This window comes from Archocentrus centrarchus, chromosome 7 (genome assembly GCF_007364275.1).
Source record: "Archocentrus centrarchus isolate MPI-CPG fArcCen1 chromosome 7, fArcCen1, whole genome shotgun sequence".
In the NCBI taxonomy this organism is placed as follows: Eukaryota; Metazoa; Chordata; class Actinopteri; order Cichliformes; family Cichlidae; genus Archocentrus; species Archocentrus centrarchus.
Window position 1 is genome coordinate 10,204,257 of NC_044352.1, and position 19,240 is coordinate 10,223,496.

At 41.6% G+C, this 19,240-nt stretch overlaps 1 protein-coding gene across 1 annotated transcript in view; it reads left to right on the forward strand.

Annotated features, from left to right (window-relative positions):
• Positions 1–353: 353 nt before the first annotated feature.
• LOC115783711 (membrane-associated guanylate kinase, WW and PDZ domain-containing protein 2) overlaps positions 354–19,240 on the forward strand; it is a 44,739-nt gene continuing 25,852 nt past the window's right edge. The window contains 3 exon segments of the mRNA XM_075074388.1: positions 354–543; positions 12,205–12,494; positions 14,258–14,374. Of these exon segments, the coding sequence (XP_074930489.1) occupies positions 461–543; positions 12,205–12,494; positions 14,258–14,374 (490 nt within the window). The 5' untranslated portion in view covers positions 354–460.

The following is a 19,240-nucleotide window of genomic DNA, read 5'->3' on the forward strand; positions in this document are numbered from 1 at the left end:
GAGTAAAGCGGACATGGAGGTAAGTCCGGCTATTATTACTGACACTTCACACAAGTTAAAAATTTGTGACCACGTCTCTCATCCATCCTCCACGCTGGTTTGCCTATGGCAGTGCAGCATCTGTTACAAATTTTGAGCGGCCGCTGTCACATTTGCCCGATAGTGTGTGTGCATGTGTAATTTTCCCTCTCTCTCCTCTCCTCTCTCTCCCTGTCTCTCTCTCTCTCTCTCTCTAAGATCACCGCGGCTCTGAGAGCATCACTAGTGTCCAAATATATCCCGTCAGCCGCGCACATCGTATCTGACTTTGTCTGGGATACAGTGGCAGCATCTACACATCACTGCATTCCCACACCGCTTTTTTTTTTTAATTACCCACCGGACTGCTGCTGCTGCTTTTAAACCAAGCAGCTCCTCTTTATTAAGTATACTGGCTTATCATTTAACCTCAGTCGGGTCAATGTATATAGACGCGTTCAAACGGATCCTCTTTGAAAGGCTCAACTGCTTGAAGAGGATGTGTGTGTGTCAGCGGCAAGGCAGGTTAGTATTTCCCTAAATATGAGAAATATGAGAATTTGTTGTGTGTAAGCCAAGTGTGTGAGGTGAGGTGAGGTGGTGGTGGTGGGGGTGGACTGAGAGGAGAGAGAGTGTGTGTGTGTGTGTGTGTGTGCATGTAAACTAGTCAGCCTGTGTGTGTGTGTGTGTGAGAGAGAGAGAGTGTGAAGAATGTGGGTTTGTGATTAGGGTGGCAGATCTTTTGGATAGCAATGTAAGTTTTAACAAATTAGGTAGCTGGTGATTGTGTTTACATGCTTGGTTGTGTGTGTGTGTGTGTGTGTGTGTGCGTGTGCGTGTGTGCGCGTGCACAGACATGAACTCATGAATAGGCTTGGAAAGTTTGTTGAGACACATTTCATAAAGCTATCTCCCTGTTTTGTTTTTTTTTCTTTTTCTCGCCACTCTTCAATCTCCTGCTCCAGAAATTGCCTTAATGAAATGTGAACACAAGCCTATGCTTGATGCACCTGCACCCATTTTGCCCTCAGAAATAGACTGACTCACAAAACATACTCTACAGTTCACAGCCAGGTGTGTGCATGTATGTGAACAAGTGCCTGGCAGCTCTCTGTACTCTCTGTACATGCCTGAGTGTTTGAGTGTTTTGTTGCAGTTCGTTTAGGGTGTGTCTCGGTTCGATAAAAGCATCTTGTTTTAAAGTGACAGATGTGTAAGCCTGAGTTAATAGTGCGCATTTCTCTGGGTTTAGAGAGCAGTCAGGGTTATGCTCTTAATATGAATCTTTAATTTGTTGGAAGAGAAACAGATACATAGTGTGTTAGGCAGTCCACACATGGGCTCATTCTGCTCTGGTCCTCACACTGTTATTTTGCCTTAGCTTCACCTATTAGCCCAGCACCTGTTTTGCACTAGAAATAACCAGATCCTTTTATCCTGCATTTGTCCTCCTTTTGTTTCTAGTTTTCCAGCTCAAATTTTAACCACCAGTAAGTGGAAATGCATGTCAACTCCCCTTTCACCGCTAACAAGAGGCGAGGATGAAGTGAGGTGCATGTCTCCTCTGTCGTAGTAATGCATGTCATCTGGGAGTTGGTGATTGTCTAATTATGTACCTCCTGTGTCCTTCTGCATCATGCATATTCATGCCTTTTAAGGTGTGGTGAAATCAAAGTATGCGTGTGTATGGGCTGTGTGTGTTTACCCTTGACAGGGCAGGGCTACGCAGGCACATTCTCCCATCTGTGGTCCAAACCTTTGCTCCCAGCCACTGCTTTTGAATTCTACAGTTGTAGCCTGCTCTATTCTTAGTTCTCAGCAGTTTGTGTGCAGTCTGATATGAAATTTCAACAACAACAACAACAGCAGCATACCCGTGCTGGAACTACCTCTCGTGGCCATACCTGTACACACTGAGATTCAGTTTGGATCAGCTAAGCTGCCTTTAAGTGGTTTACTCTGACCGAGGTAGAAAATCAATAACTAATCAATGTTAGTGTGTGGAGTAACAATTTACACAGTGCCATATTTGAAACGTCAAGAAGGCAATGAATCCTTGTATCCTTGAGTCAGATCTGAGTTGGACAACTGGGATCAATATCAGGTGGTGAGACTGGCAGCAGGATCAGGCGGGGGTCACCTTCACCCATCCCCACTGAATCAGCAGTATCTTTCTTACACACACACACACAACTGAAGGCACATACACACATGTACACACACTCGAGGGCCTGCTTAGGTTACCAAACTGCGACCTCACAAAAATGTTCATTATAGTGAACTGAACCTTCCCCCCATTTCCTTATGAATTATTCATTTTGTTATTATGATTTCAGCCACTCTTTCACGAGGTCGCCGCACCCTTCTCTGTTTGGATTCTGTTTCCTTCCAGGCTTCCACTGACTTTCTTTTTTTTTTTCCTTCCACTTTTAATTTTCCTAATTTCTGTCTGCTTTTCCCTTTTGGTCTCTCTTATCCATCATCACTGTTGAGTAGCTGATCTGCTGTGTTTAATTAAACTGCTCCCTCTTCCTGATGAGAGCTAATCTGGGATCGCGGCAAGGGATGCAACGCTTTTGCGTAAAAGGGGACCTGTTGTCACAGTGCTGTTCCACAAAAGGACAGAGAGCATGCACACCATAAAGGGACCCAGTAATGTGCCTCCTGCCTTGACCTTGATCCCGTGACTCTAAATATACAGTTTGCCTAAGGCGAGTATCACCGAGCTGGTGTTATCCTCTCAGGTGTGTGTTTGTGTGTTTGTACGGGTGTCGCTCCAAAGCTCAACAATTTTTTTTTATCTCACGCTAAATCCCTTTTTTGTCGTCAACACCCGAGCAGCTTAGTAATAGTTCAATAAAAACATGCACTCGCTTTTGGATTTGTTGATGGCTTTCAGAGAATATATTTTTAATTTCTCGTATTCTTATCATCTATCCATGTATTAAGTTTATGTTGAGTGTTTAAGAGAGGAAAATGCTTTAGTGCATGTGTATGCCACTGTGCATGACATTTTAAACCCACAAGCATTTAATCTTATATTTATAAATCTGCCACTGCTGTTTGTTTTGTGTTGAGCACTCCCGTGCCCTAGATTTGGAAATGAGTGAGCATCAGGGAGGTTTAGTACACCCAGTGTTGCTTGCGCAGTTTGCTGTAAATGTTCGGCGTGAGAGGTCAGGGCGTGGGTAAACGATAAGGCGGCGAAGTCGGAGCTGGGAGAACTTTCCTGTGCATTTTCCGTCTGTGTGCCACTCCACCAATCAGATGAATTCAAGGTCACTGATTATTTAAGATGCTTTACTTGGCTGACCTCCAACACCTCCTGGGAGGATGCTGTAAGATTAAGAGCAGTGTGCCTCACCACAGGTTAGAGGGAATAGATGAGCTTATAGTGCTCAGTGTGTGGGATGGGTTCAGCTCAAGGTTTTGTTTTCTTCACCGATACCTAATTTTTGTTCTGCAATTTTTGTTTAGGACAAACTCAGGAAGTCCAAAATATTATTTATGTTTTTAACAAGAAAAGAGGAGACGTTTTTAGTGGAATTGTGGGCTATTTTCAGAATGAATGCTGGAAATCTTAGAAATAAACGGATTTGTTGAAAATGATTCAGCAGTTATTTTAAAGACTAAAACATTCCCTGGCTTTGTTGGGTTTCTTTGTCTGTATGTTTTAGGAAGTCATTATATGACTACATCACCATACAGCTAGTTTAGAACCAAAATATTTATTGATTAGTTCAGCCAAACCAGTCATTAATGGTTAGTTGTAACCCTGGAGTGATGCTTTACAAAATGTGAGTGTTAAGTGTATAAAGCTTGAGCCAACAAATAATAGTAATAATCAATTTATTGATTATAAACTGGTCCTCTACCACACTGAAAGGAGCTATTTGAGGTGGTTTGGCCATCTGGCTACGATACCTCCTGAACACCTCCTAGGCGAGACGTTTCAGGCAGGAGGCGACAGGGCAGAATCTGGACAAAATATGTCTCTTGGTTGGCCTGGAAATGCCTCTGTGTTTCCCCAGAAGAGACGGAGGAGGTGGCAAGGGAGAGGGAGATCTGGGTGTTTCTGCTAAGACTGCTGCCCCCACCGGTGGAATGGATTAATTAATTTGTTGGCAATAAAAAAAAAATTAGGATACAGTCAAAGTGTCAGTTCAACAGTGAAAAACTTCACAAGTAAAGTGAACTGAACATAAAAACGTCAAATTGTGCGTTTGGTCGCATCAGCAATCCAAACCCTTTAAATATATAGTTTAGAATAGAAATGATTATTTGAGTAATCAATATCAGCAGAAAAGTCATCGGGAACTATATGGAGAAGAGTCACACACCAAAGAAAAACCTTGAACTCCTGACCCACAGTGAGGGGATCCAGTGACTCTGTTATGCAATGGGATGCATAATCCTTGGATGGTTTGGGTTCACTTGTAGCCCTGGTGGGATAGTCAGTACAAATCAATACATATTCATAAAAAAGCACAAGGGGTCACTGAAGGACTTAATGATTCTGAAAATAATGTGGATCAATCAATGCTATGGCCTTTGCTGTCACCAGATCTTAACCCGAGTGAACACCTATGGAAAATTTTGTGTCTCTCCACCGCCATCATGAAAACACCAATGAGGGAATATATTTTGGAAAATTGATGCTTTAAGCCTCCATTGCATATCCTGAGGAATCACTGCAAGTGGCACCAAAGCTGTTCTGGTGCTACTTGAAGGTCCAGTATGTCATACCTCATACATACTTTTTATTGGGTTTTGTTTTATTTGTCATCCTTCTGTATACAGTAATAACATAGCTACAAACGTTAGATGTCTGCCTTTAACGTGTCAGCGCTACTCCACTACTACAGAACACACCTGTCGGAAATTTCATTTACCCATTTCCTCACTCATCCACATCTCACCTCCCTTACCTCACTTCCTGTCCTGGTTTTCTAATCACTGATTGGCTCCTGTGTTCCTTTGCTGCTTAACCAAACTCACCTTCACACATTATATAAGGACTGCACTCCCTTCCACTCCCACATGGACAGCTAAGGTGAGTGCATTTTGTTCTTCTCCTGATTTTTTAAAACTTGTCTATCTTTGACTCAATGATTTAGTCTAACCTTGTTTTGTCTCTTTCAGAATTTAGCATACACAGTCCACGTATGTCTCCCCCGTGTTTAGTTAAACTACCTTTTGTTCCAAAGTAAAACCTAAAACACTGGAGAATTGTGGCTGTGGTCTTTGCATTCTGACCAATGAGATAAAATAACTTTCCTTTAAACGTCCTAATTAACACCACCTGTAGGCTCCGGGGTGATATTTACTTATCACGCTCTAATTTTTACAACATATACATACACCCACTTCATTAGTTACACCTTGCTAATACCGGGTTGGACCCCTTTGTACCTTCAGAACTACCTTACTTCTCTGTGGCACAGATTCAACAAGGTGCTGGAAACATTCCTCACATCCATGATGTGAATCTCCCGTTCCTCCACAGTGAACTCATTCTCACGTTCAAGAAACCAGTTTGAGATGATTTGAGGTTTGTGACATGGCCCATTATCCTGCAGAAAGCAGCTGTCAGAAGATGGGTACACAGCAATTATAAAGGGGTGGACATGGTCAGTAACAATACTTAAACGATGCTCAACTAGTAGTAAGGGCCCAAAGTGTGCCAGGAAAATAATTCCCCACGATATTACACCTCCAAAAGCCTGAAACTGCTGATACAAGGCAGGACGGATCCACGCTTTCATTTTGTTTATGCCAAATTCTGATGCTACCATCTGAATGTCACAGCAGAAAATGAAACTGGTCAGACCAGGCAACATTTTTACAACCTTCTATTGTCCAATCTTGATGAGCCTGTGTGAAATTGTAGCCTCACTCCCTTGTTCTTAGCTGACAGGAATGCCACCCAGTGTGACCCATCTGCTTCAAGGTTTGATGCCACTTTAAAAATGACTTTCAAAGTCACTTAAATCACCTTTCTGCTCCTTTCTGATGCTCCATTTGCACTTCGGCAGGTTGTCATGTCTACATGCCTTGTGGCTAATTAGATGCTTGCGTTAACGAGCAGTTGAACAGGTGTACCTAGTAAAGAGACCAGTGAATGTATTAGGAAGTGTTGAGCTTTGAGCTTTGATGCTGAACTATAACTAGAGCTGCTGCTGTAATAAATAATTTCAAATGTGAGTTGTCTGACTGAAATATTATTAGGTTTAGGCATTTTAAAGGAATATGCTGGGCCTTGAAAAATTTTAATAATAGTTTTTTGTTTTGCATTCTACAGATTTAAAGGTTGATGTGATAATTGGAAAAATAACCAGGAAATTAAGTGATCATGAAAATATTGAGTTGTAACCCTTACTTCAATTTCAAGTGATGAGAAATAGATTAGCAGGAAAACCTTTGAAACATGAGTCAACAATTATTTGACATTTTATATTTTTTCATTTATTTACTGACCAAGAAACATTCACAATTGCTCTTGTAAAGGTTTGATGTGCAGCAACAGTGCTGTTGGTCAGTAATTATTATGTAATGCACAGTCATGCTGACTGGCTCGTGCAGCCTTATAAAAAAAAAAAAAAACTCAAATCTTTTTTTTTTTTAATTTCTTTTTTTTGTTCATTCATTGCCAGCATTTGCACTGAGACCAACAAATGGAGCCCTTAAGTATGCTGGTCACATTCTAGCTGACAAAACACACAGTCAGTTCATCAATATCCACCAAAATTTACATTTAGGAAAGACAACTGTTCACTGCTTTGAATTTCAGTGAGCATGCATGAAATACAAAATAAGCTTGCACAAATTCAAAGTGCATTGTAGCTGAGCTAATTGCCCAGGCTAATTTCATTACCGTAGGCTCCATTTAGAGCTGAAACAAAATGTGGACAACAGAGCAAGCATGACTTCACCAAGTCAAACCAACCAAGAAGCTTTTATGAGCACATACCGGTTCTGCTGCTTCATGTCGTACTAGCTGATTAAAGTGAGGAAAGCAGGGTTTGATCAGAGCAGCAACTCACAGGCAAAAGCTGATTGTGTTAAAAGTTTCTCATCTTTGGAAGAAGTCGAACAAACTCTGCTTTTGTCAAAGCCGATTATGTCAGAGAGTGATCTACAAGCTGAGAGACGGCTTTGATGGGGATGAGGGCCGGCATCTAGATAGACATCAGGAACATGTGGAGAATCACAAGAGCTGACAGTCGCTGCTTCCTCCATGGAGCTGGACCTCTATTATCGATACAGGCAGATTATGAGAATAGGTGTTGAGGTGCTAAAACCAAGGTTAAATTCATTGCTAACAGCGGTCAATAAAAGTGTTTTAAGTGCTGTTTTAAATGGAAGTCTGTGCACCCTGGCCTCACCCTGCTGGATAAATCTGCCACGACACATTGCTCTTGTTTTTCTAGCCTCGCCAGAGATACTTTTTACTGAGCAATTCAATTATTCACTCATCTTAACTGATGTGTTTTGCTTACACCACCATTTTTTTTTCTGAAGGTCTTTTAAGACACTGTCCAGCCCAATGTCAAGTGCTATTCCCTCTTGTCCTTGCTTCGTTGCTTCAAGTTGACTTTGAATTATTGAGCTCCATGGCAAAACTCATCTTTGTAACTTTAATAAATTAACACCCTCGAGATCCAACCTGAAATAACCGCTAAGTTAATTTGTCCTGTAATAAAAATATTCTGCTCATGACTATGGACTGCCAGGGGTAAAATGGCTTTTTAGACTAATCGCAGTAAAGGATTTCTTTGCCTATGACATGAACATTTAGCTTTTGCACTGCTGTTTCATAAGATGTTATTATATTGTGATGAGGCTTGAAGTGCAGTTTGCCTTTCTTTCAGTGGAAAAATAACTATGGTGGTTAATTAAGAACAATGAATGTTCTGTGGATAATGAGTGTTCATGTAGTTCAGGGCGAAAAAGACATTTTCATCCTGAAATCTCTGTGGCACAGCTGTTTGTGTTATACACTGACTCATAGCCTCTAGCACATGCACTATACTTTCTGAATAAACCAATATTATGAAGAAATTTTCAACAAAAGGCCAATAAGAATAGACTAAATCAAGAAGATGTGTGTTTTGCCATTGACAGATCACTGTGAGGTTTGAAATTGCACTGAAAGGCAGAGGTTGCAAGCTTTACAGTAGGGATCCTCAATGGTGCAGAGGAAGTCAGTGAAACAGGATATGCACTGGTCAGCTCTTTTCTGACCTAAAGGTCAGAAATCTCTATAGAGCTTTCTTTTTATAGGCTTGGATATCCGTGACCCTGCATATTGTGTCTCCATCTTGTTGACTCTATGTAATTCATGCTAGCAGAAGGGCTTTACTTATGGCAGTGCTGGTGGGGCCATTATTTTGGTCTGTATTGAGCTCACAACTATTCAATGAATTGCTTTTAAATTATGTACAGGCAGTCATAGTTAGCAGTGGATGAATCCTGCTGTCTTTCATGTCATTATTTGATCTGTTTCTTAGTGGAAATACAATATATGGACAAAAGGACTGGGCCACACCTCTTAATCTTTGAATTCAGGTGTTTTCAGCTGCATTGCCACGGGTGTAAAAAATCAGCACCTAGTCTGCCTTTACAGGCTTTTGTGAAAGAATTCCAAAGAGTGTGGTGCTGTAATAGGTTGCCACCACTGCAACCAGTTAGTTTGTGAAACTTCTTTCCTCCCAGATATTATGGAATCAACTAAGTGGTATTATTGCACAGTGAAAGTGTTTAGGAACCACAGCAACTCAGCCTTGAAGTAGTAGACCGTGTGGAGTTATAGAGGTTACAACATCCTTTGCATTAACATCAGCGCAAAAACTGTGCTCTGGGAGCTTCATGGCATGGGTTTCCATGGCCGAGCAGCTCCTGTAGGTGTAATGTGAAGCTGACTCAGTTCTTTTATCCATATAGTGTAATCAATCTCTTGATTGATTTGATTTTAAATACACAGATCTAAGTTTTCCCCAGGACGAGCTGTATTAGTCTCACAACTTCAGTGATACACTTTTCATCTGCTGTCATTTTAAAACTAACATTTCAATTTATGCTGTGTTTTGGTTAGTGCCCAAATCCTTGCAGCACTGTTGGCATCCTTTTTAGCCTTAGCTGCTCTTTATTGATAAGATGGTGGATAAGATGAGGAACAAGGTAAAAGCTACAGTTGTTATCTATCAGGATGTTGCCATTCTTTGGGAACATGTGGCCGACTTTAGCTCAGACCACAGTCGCAGTGCTTCTAGCACAGCATGAGAGGATGATTAAGAGCTCATCATCAGTTGAATATCACATATTGTTAAGTTGATCTGAAGACCCCCCCCCCCCCCCCCCCCCTCCCACACACACACACACACACACACACACAGTTGACATTAAATGAAAATTAGCTATAGAGACAAAACGTGTTTTTGTACTGTTTGCAAATCAGGCTGTTTTATTTCTGCTCTAAAGCTGGGCATAAATAAAGTTTTTAATGTGTGGATTGGCCATTCGAGGAACTGCACTTTTTCCCCCATGCGGTAAAAATTGGTTTATACGGACAAGTCAGCATCACGTTCAAAATTATATTAATTGCAAATTAATGATCTCTGAATTACATGATGGTCTAACATGTTGAGATCACTTTGAAGAATCAATAGCCCTTACTCCTCCCCAGCCTTGATGACAATGTGTTTTTAATGGACATGATAAGATGAGCGTGCAGGGCCGGTTTGTAGTGTCAACACTAACAGCAGGGAGGGAAAGAGAGTGTCAGGGTGTGTGTCTGCGGCGGGACGAGTCAGGCTTCAGCAAACTGACAGGCTGTGGCTCATTAAACCGCCATCAGACGCAGGAGGTCGAGACAACAGCTACATCGGGCAACACGCATTATGCAGAAACACAGTGCAACCGTGTAGTTCCAATAGAATAATACTCCAGACCTATCAGCTGTTTTATTTTTAGCATTTTAATCTTTACTGCTGAGAAGTTCCCAGAAATCTTTAGATAAAGCATGAAGAGACCAACAGCTTACAGACTTATTATTCAGGATTAATGTAGATGTTGTGTACAATATGATTAGATGGAAAAAAGTTGCTTTTGTTTGTATTCTGGTCTCACGCTATCCCTAATGCACGTTGTATTGCTTTGTTTTCTGTGTGGGTGGATGGCTGGCTGGCTTTGAAGAAGCAGGTCGACAATGTTGCTGCAGAAGGTTTCACAGTGGGGTAGAGAGGGAGCGGGAGAGGGAGGGACTGGGGGCACTGTTTGGCAAGACTGAAGTGATAAGCATAATTTCAGGCTGAAATATGCCGGCATAAACAGCACTACTTGTTTGATTGTGTTTAATTCAAGTGTGCTTGAACAACAGTGACAGCCTGTTGTTCTAGAAAAAATGAAATGCAAGTTGTGTGTTTTGGGGTTCAACTATTTCTCCAGTTTTGACTCATGTCGCCTGAGCTGAAGTCCTGCAAGGTCAAACAAGTGAGTCCTACGCCAGCCCTCAGGCCGAGCGGCGCCTCTCGATCTCCATCTGACCTCTGTTTTTCCCTTTTTTGCTCCTCTCCTGTTACTCACTGAGTGAACTGCAAAAACACAAACCATCCATCTGCATTTCTTTGTTTCATGGTTCTGCTTTTTATAATCAATCTCTTCCTCATTTGTCTGTTTTTGTACATAGAAAAAAAAAACACCAGGGACCTCACTTCTTCAGTTGAGCAGCAGAAGAGAGGATGGAAGAAGATCTCTGTCAGATCCGCCAGTTGATTTGCCAGTCAACTGGAAAGGATTAGATATATCCTGTCCTTCTCTCACTCTTTGAAGCAGACTTATTAGGCCTGTTGGGCCAGAGGACCCTAGAGGCCCCCTGCTAAGTCTGAGTCTGGTGATGCATGTTAACCCTGCCTGGCCAGGGGTCACCACAGCCTTTTAAGAGGATTGGATCTTGGTGAAGTAAAGAGTAATGGCTAATCTCCTGGCCACACTGGAAGTGGAGATCAGTAGTATCCATTTGGGATATTGTATTTAAGCAAAATTGACTTAGTGGAGGTGTTCCAAAGTAAGTAAGAAATATGCTTAATGGTGTTTGATGAGAAGATTGATATCACCATCATGTTGCTATGGTAATTATGAAGCCTGAGCCGGGGAGTGGGGGTAGCTTAGCTTAGCATAAAGACTACAAACTTAGGGTAAAAGCTTGCCAAATGCTGCCCAAAGGAAATTAAATCTGCCTTCCAGCACTTCTAAAGCTTTTATTCCACACATTGTGTTTGTCTTTTTGATTGCGATGTGCCACCTTGTGTGGCTGTGTCTTACCGTGTGTTAAGGTGACAATGCTGCTCTGATAATGTCAGAGGAACATTGTCTGTTCTCTAGCAGAGCACCTGTCACATCACGGACGGCTCAAACAAATCTTCACCATGCCAGCTACATCCGCCACCCCCCCACCCTTCATCTCCCCACAACACACAGCTGCTCTCCAGGAAATGTGTTTTAACCAAAAAAAAAAAAAAACCTTATTTAAGGACAGCTTTGCCTTAACAGTTCTCACTGTAACTGTAACCAACTGCCATTAGTGCACAAAACATCACGCTAGCAGACAGTGGGAGAATCTATGCACAGTAAAACAAATGTCGTGGTTATTGATTGTCTAGAAAAAGTGTGGATACAGACATGTAAGTGCTACTGCGTGTGTTCAACTGTAGCTACTGTACAGTGTGTGAAAATGCATTCTCGTACCTCCATTGAACGCAAACTCAAATTTTCCCGTGTGACTGTGGATGTATACTCGCGCCTGTTTTGTCTGTTTACACAGAAACATTATATATGCCAAGAGCACAGTGAACATGAGGGAAAGTTTCTCTCAATCTTTTGGACAGCCTTTTGGCTGCTGTGTTGTAGTATGTTTTCATAAAACATAGACATATTTTCCATGTTGTCTTGCGCTTGACTTTCAAGCTGCCATCCTAACCCGTGACGCTGGAATTATTCACGAGTCTCTGATGTGAAACACAGCAACTCCCCAGGCAATAATCAGCAAACTGACAAAGATTAAATAACATGAAGTCACAGGATATTTGCCTTGCTTGTTATGTAATTGACACTTCTTTTTCTATTTCTTTTTTTTACTGCTGACACCTTCTACTCACCTTCTAAAAACCTGTTTCCTTTTCTCTGCAGTTCATTTGCCATGTCTAAGACGGCGGTGAAGAAGCTGCACTGGCGTTCAAAGGTGCTAGACAGCTTCGTACCCTTGCAAGGCTCATCAGGGGAGCTGGGGCTCGCCATCGGTGGAGGAGCAGATTATGGAGAGTTTCCCTTCGTCACGTCAGCCCCAGGTGGTGGCCTCACAGTGGGTGACATCATCCTAGAGATTGGGGGAACACCAGTTTTAGGGATGACATTAGGAGATGTTCGTGGCATCCTCAACTCTTGCCCCCATCCAATCCGCATCAAAACCGTGTCACCAGGTATGACTCTACACACAAAACAGCCAACAGATTCGTCTGTAAGTTATTGTTTAAATAGATGAATGAATAATCAGGACCCAGGCAGTGAACATGTGTGGACATAGGTGTGCTTTCTTTCTGGTAAGGGCATTCATATATCAGATTTAAACTCTAAAATTCCCTCACTCATACTGTAGCCAGTTTCCAGTAATTTATCACTGTTTATTTTGCACGCCATTGCACTTGTTTCATCTGTCTACACCCAAACAATCTGTTACCCTGGCATCCAAGCTGTCATCCATGAAAATCTTGCACACTAAACACCCCCCCAACTCACAAGCCAAATCTTCAGCCTGTAGCGTTCCGCTCTGCTGATTTGTACTTGTCAATTATGTCGAGGGGATTGGTTAACATGTGGGTAGGAGGTCAAAATTTCTGATGACACATGACAAGAGTGTGCCGATCGAATTGCCCGTCACTCGTAGTGGGGCCTTGATGTTTAGAACAGGGGGCTGGGGGAATGGATGTCTTTGTCGGCTGTGAACAGAACAATATGTCACTGAAGTGTCACCTGACTGCGCCTCCCGATGGCCTTGCAGGCTAGATTGATGGCTGAATTGGCCACAGGGGTGTAAACGGGGACCTTTGCTCCTGGTCCCTCTGCCACCAGCAGATCCATTATCATTTCTGAATTCTGCCCGGTCCTTTCTGTGCAGCTTGGCTGCATGTGGTGTGGACAGTGATGGATGATCTGATGCTCTGAGTTTCTGTACCACACCTCCTCTGCTACTCCTACTACTACAACTCCCTCTGCTCCTGCCTCCAAATACTGACATGAGGCTACAGTCCCAAGAGGAAGGAAGCACTAATGCTGGAGGGCAAAAACAAAGAACAGCGATGCCACACAAATCAAAAAAAATCCCCAACCTTTCATTCAGTGGTTTAGATGACAGCAGAGCTCCAGAAAATCTTCTTTGCATTGCTGTTATCCCTGGCATCAGACATACGCTTAAACATTGTCAGTTCAGGTCTGAATTTTGCTCTTCAGTAGACTAGAAAATAGCAGCTGTTTCATAACATCATGAACAAAGCCGTCATTTCTCCCAAAGGGCGGCAGGCTAGATTCATTTCCCTTTACTGGCAGCAGCCATATGTGACCAGTCATATGTACATGCTGCCTTCACTAATAAAGTTATATCACTGATGCTTTTTTTTTAAATAGCCCTCAGTAAATTCTGCCTGTGACTGGGCAGAACCACTGTAACAGCCACTATGGAGCGGGGGTGGGGGGGGTGGGGGTGGGGGGTGGTGATAGGAGTGTGGACAGCTAGGCAACAGCCTTCAGGGGAAGCGCTGACAGAGTGGTCGTCTGTCAGAGTGACAAACAGGAGACATGCTCAGTCCATCCATAACAGCACGTGGCCTGTCATCAAAGGCCGTAAAGCACGCAAGATGATATTAAGAGATCAGAGAGAGGTGATCAGCTCTGCCTCCTCTGACAGCCTCTACCACTGCGTCTGGACCAATTAACCTCAGTAGACTATTGTAGGTATATGCACAAGGAACTTAGGAAGGGACATTTAATTGTCAGGCTGTACTATGAAGTGATATAGAGACATCAGCAGGCTGTAAAGTACTGGTGTTAAATCCAGTCAGGAGTAAAGATTAGTACTTCAGATAAATCTAAGCATACATCATCCTAGTGTTTATGCTTACGGAGCTGATTTCTTTCTCTCGGCTTCCTCGTCTCCATGCCAAACTTGTTTTCTTTGCCCTTCCCTCAGGCCCCACATTGTGTAAGGATCTCAGGTTGTATCTGAGTAAATGCTTCACACCCGGATCAGTGGACAGCCAACTCCAGCAGGTCATCAGAGAGAACCTCTACCTCCGTGCTGTACCTTGTAAGTCCGATCAAGTGTTTCACTTCTTATCTTTATGTCCAATATTTCTTTATAAATCTTACCTTTTTATATCTTACCCTGTCTACTGCTGTTTCATCACTTTTGTCTCGTTGTTGTTGTGTGGTATGCCAAATAGTAAACGTATCGTCACCAGGCTTAAAATGCTGATTTATAAGGGCATGTCTCTTTTATTAGTTGCTAGCCTTGTTAGTTCTTTTATAACATGTCTCATTGTTTCTACCACATAAATATTTTGGTGTTAATTGGCATTTGAGCCTGCAGAGCTGTTTTCCACCCTTTCTGGTGTCAGAGTATGCTTGCATGGGGTGATTTTAATTAAATATATTTATATATTTAAAAAGAACTTTTGCATATAAGGACTGAAATATTTTTAAATCAGCTTTCAGTGAAACCAGACAGAAGAGCTATAAACAGCATCTATTTGTATTGTCACAACACTGTGCTTACTCCTGGTTGGTAGTCTCATGTTTACAATCCACATCCCTAAGCTGTTTGGCTGTTTGTTTGATTGATGGTATATCTGGTAGTGTTTATGATTAACAAGTTTTTTGTTTGTTTGGTTTTTTTTTTGTCCCAGCATTTATGTCATCTCCTGAAAATCAAGTCTGTGGTCCGCAAAAGCCATTTCATTTTGATGCCTATGACTAAAATAAAACACAATGGCAGCCAAAGGCAGCTAGTTGTAGTGCATCTGTTGCTATCTTAATCCTCTGTAATATGACGTCACTGGAAACAGCTAGAGGATGTGACAGTTTTATGAGAGAAGATTTGTGTTTTGTTCTAATTTCCTGGCTGTGGTTCTATCTTTTTTGTTTTGTTTGTTAATTTTTTCATTTTTTTTCAGGTGGTAAAGTTGAATATATAGCCCACCCAGTGTGTCTGTATTGTTAACCTTGCTGTGGCAGTGTCGAGTTTTGTTGCTAATCTCTCCTGTAGTCCACGAAGTAGGTCATGTGGGGCAATCTGCCCCCGCGCCACACGACACACTCGCTGACAGAACAAGGAACAGTTGAGGAGTGCGTAAAAGAGTTTAAAAAGCATCTCTCAGGGTACCACATGCTTATTCTCATTATAGTGTAATTGCAATTTTAGCCAAGCTTTCTCATTACTTAGCCATGCAGCTACGCAAGCAGCTGCTCGGGGACCGAATCGCCCAAATTAACATTAAGCCTTTCAGCTGGTTTGTAATGAGAATGGCATGAAAAAGGGAGGATTTTTATATACAAAATTAGATAAATGGTTGTTAGAGAATGTTTTAGACATTAATCCAAGAAACAGGGTATTCATATATATATATATATATATATATATATATATATATATATATATATATATATATATATATATATATATATATATATATATATATATATATATATATATTCATAAGCTATTGATTTAAATCACTTGAAGCCGTCCAGAGAATCCAAACTTGGCAAACCACCCCCATCCCCATTTTAGTAAGAGTGACAATAAAGCAGACCCCCCCCCCCTCCCATGTCTAATCCCCTGAGCTGCTGAAGATCACAACATAATGCTGTTCATCTCATGCTGATAACACAAGCATCTCAGAAACTATTACATTTTATATTTGATCACTTGTAGATGCATAGAAGCAGAATTTTCTTCCTTTTTTGTTGTTGTTGTTGTTTTTTTCACAAGTAGGCAGCTGTGTTTAACAGGAACTTAAAGCTGAAGCGGTTTCATCAGTGGCTCATTGTGGCCCCCTTCAGGACCACATGCATGTCCCTACTGCTCTCTTTGACACCTCTTTCAATTATCTAATGCAATGAGTAATTAGACTCAGTTCAGGTTTTAAACATGTGTTTGCTGTAAAGAAGCAAGGATAGTATGACAAGACCTTGATTTTGATTTGCTTTTTTATGTTTAACTTGTTCTTTCCTTCAAACTGTGCTTAGTACCACTGAGCTATTTCAGTCCTTGAATCCTTTTGATGAGACAGTGTTCTCTGATATTGGAAGCAGGCGCTGATGTAAGAAATAACATTACAAAGGCTCAGTCAGGAGGACAGTGCATAAAAAATGGAAATGAGTTACAGAATTAAGTGAACGCAGGCTACTCTATCAATAATTTTGAGGTGGAATTAAATTAAAAGCAAATGTCTACTAGTGCCAAAGTGGAGGAGGGGATGGCTGCAGTCTAATAGCCCTGTGTTTACAGAAAGGATGTTCACTGTGTATCTTTGGAGAACAGGTACATGCTCAGCAAACAAACCTGCACCATATGTTCAGTTCTTTTGTATAAATTGTCCTTTTTGTCTCTTGATTCCTCTCATTTTGTTCTGTATGTAGGGTTTGCAGACCTCACATGACCCTCCTCAACTTTCCCATCCATATTTGTATAATCGCATTTGTACATGTGCCCTTGGATGATTCAGAGCCAATGTCACGGTATCAAGGCTGGCTGTTTCTCTTTCTCCTCCATAAAAGACTTTTATAATTGTCTTCTGAGTGAGTCAGAGATAAGAAACATCATCATTTAGTTATTCTAATATGCTCGCTCCAGCATGTCAGCCAGACTCTCTGTGGCCTTTTCAACTGTAGGATTTATTGTTGGCTATTTGTGTGCAGTGATCTTGACAGACAGCTCTCTCTGGGTGTTGATCCAGAGTTCTGCGTAATTACCTCTTCAATCCCTCCCTCACCCCGTCCCCCGAGGATCAGAGTGCCGCTTCTACAGGGACAGGCGGGAAAGAAGATGTCAATAATCCATCCTGTCTCCCTGCTGACATGTCATATATGTCTCCGAGGAGGCTGCATAGATAATGAAGCCGTGACTCTCACCATATCAGCTGGAGAGATGCTGGGTGTCCTGAGGGGGGAGAAGAAGAATCGGAGACATGTCAGATGCCATCAGGAGATTTGCAATCAAATCTTTAATTAGAAAAAGCGACTGCTAATTTCCTTTAAAAGAAAAGCATGCAAGAAAAGATTTTTTTGTTTGTTAATGTTTGTTTTTTGTTGTTTTTTGGACCTTCTCATCCACTTTAAAAGAAGCTGACAGTTTCCTAATAAGCTGGGACTGGAGTATCAAACTTCACTGGAGAAAATGTCCATCTCAAGGAATCATAGAATACAAGTTAAATACTGGAAAACTTAGCATCTGGAAATATAATGCAATAAAGGAGGTTAGCCCAACAAGCATTAAACCTACTGGCACAATAGTAAAGGCATGCAAAGACGAGTTTTTGAGTTTCTGGGACACATACTGTGTGTTAAAGGGGACCTACTGTGCTAATTGCCAACTCCTAATTTTCTTTTTTGGACAATACTAGAGTAGCTTTGCATGATTCACAGTTTGAAATAATCCTTATATTTATCTTATACTTGTCTTTGGTGCAGCCCCTCAGTTCATTCTTGCTTAGAAACAAGCTGTTTTAGCCATTCTACTTTTAAGCCACCCTATAGGAAAGAGGAAAAATAAAAGGTGCGGGAATGCAAAAAACCCAAATTGCAGAGGTGCTGATTCACATTGGACTAATATTATCTCAGAACCCCAAATGATTGGAAAAATATAGCAGGTAATTTGTGGTTGAATTTTAACTCGACAGATTATGGGCATACCAAGTTTGCATGGGATTAAGTTCACTGACAATCTCAGAAAATACTACAAATGACTAGAGATCTCTGGGTAATTCTGGTCTCTTGTGAATCTGGCTTTAGAAGATAAGATCAATAACACAGTTTTATCTGTCTGCTCCGTGTGACGGTTTAAAAATAAATCCTGTCTGTCTAAAAGTTGTTTTGTTTTGTTTTTGTGGGAAAAGCTCCTGAATTGTTTTTTTCTCTTACAGGCTTAATGCGTGCCCAAATCCTACCAAACTAACTCTGCAAATGACTTATAATTTAAGCAACAGCAGTGAGGTGGGTGATGTTTTCAGGAAGAGCCACATTGACTGTTTCCATCTGCCAGCAGGCTTTATGCTGCAGTTGACCTATTGTGCTCATTTCCAGCTGCATATTTTTATTTTTGGAATATACTAGAGCAACCTTGCATGTACAGTTAAAAATAATCCATATTTATCAGATACAGTGCTTTTGGCAAAGCCCCTCAGTTCATCTTTTGTCTGGAAAAAGCTGTTTTAGCTCCCCTGCCTTTAAGGCCGCCCTCCCTTTGAGGAAGCTTTCTTCTGATTGGCTGATCCTGGAAACAGAAGATGGGTGGGTGGGACTGCTGTTTTAATGTCAGATGAACAAATTAAAAGCATTCACCTTGAATATGTCTGAAACCAAGTGCTTAGAGCAGCATGAAGGCTGAGATCTTTTGTACATAGTTGGACCTCATTATTTTAAACTGGTCATGTTTAATACGACAGCCTAGATATATGACAGTAAATAATGAAGAGCATATAGGTTACTTTTAGACACATTTTATGCTTCAGAAAGAACAGGTCAGGCTGATGGAGATTCCTCATGCTCTCTAATGTTTTGGTTCCTGTGCGACTACATGGGTGAGTGGGCTGCAGTGTGCGTGAGGGCTCGTTGTGGAGTTTTGTGTGCGTTTGCGTGCATGTAGTCCTGTATGTGTCATTGTGGCTGGGAGAGCTCCTCCCAGGACAGCAGTGCATTAATCATGGGTTTTATAGGGTAGCTGGGTATGACTCCCTCCTGCTGGCTCCATACTGACATCATATATGGTCCTCCAGGAAAAGGACAGAGACTTGTCCTCAGTTTGGGTTTGGTGTGTTTTTTCTGTCATGGGAAATGAATTACTTGTTTCAAGGTCAGTATGGGTGCCACAGTGTTCAATTTGCAAATTAAAATTACTCTACTGGATTTGAGAAATATGAAAGCGTGATATAGTTCACACCACATGCCCGTACTT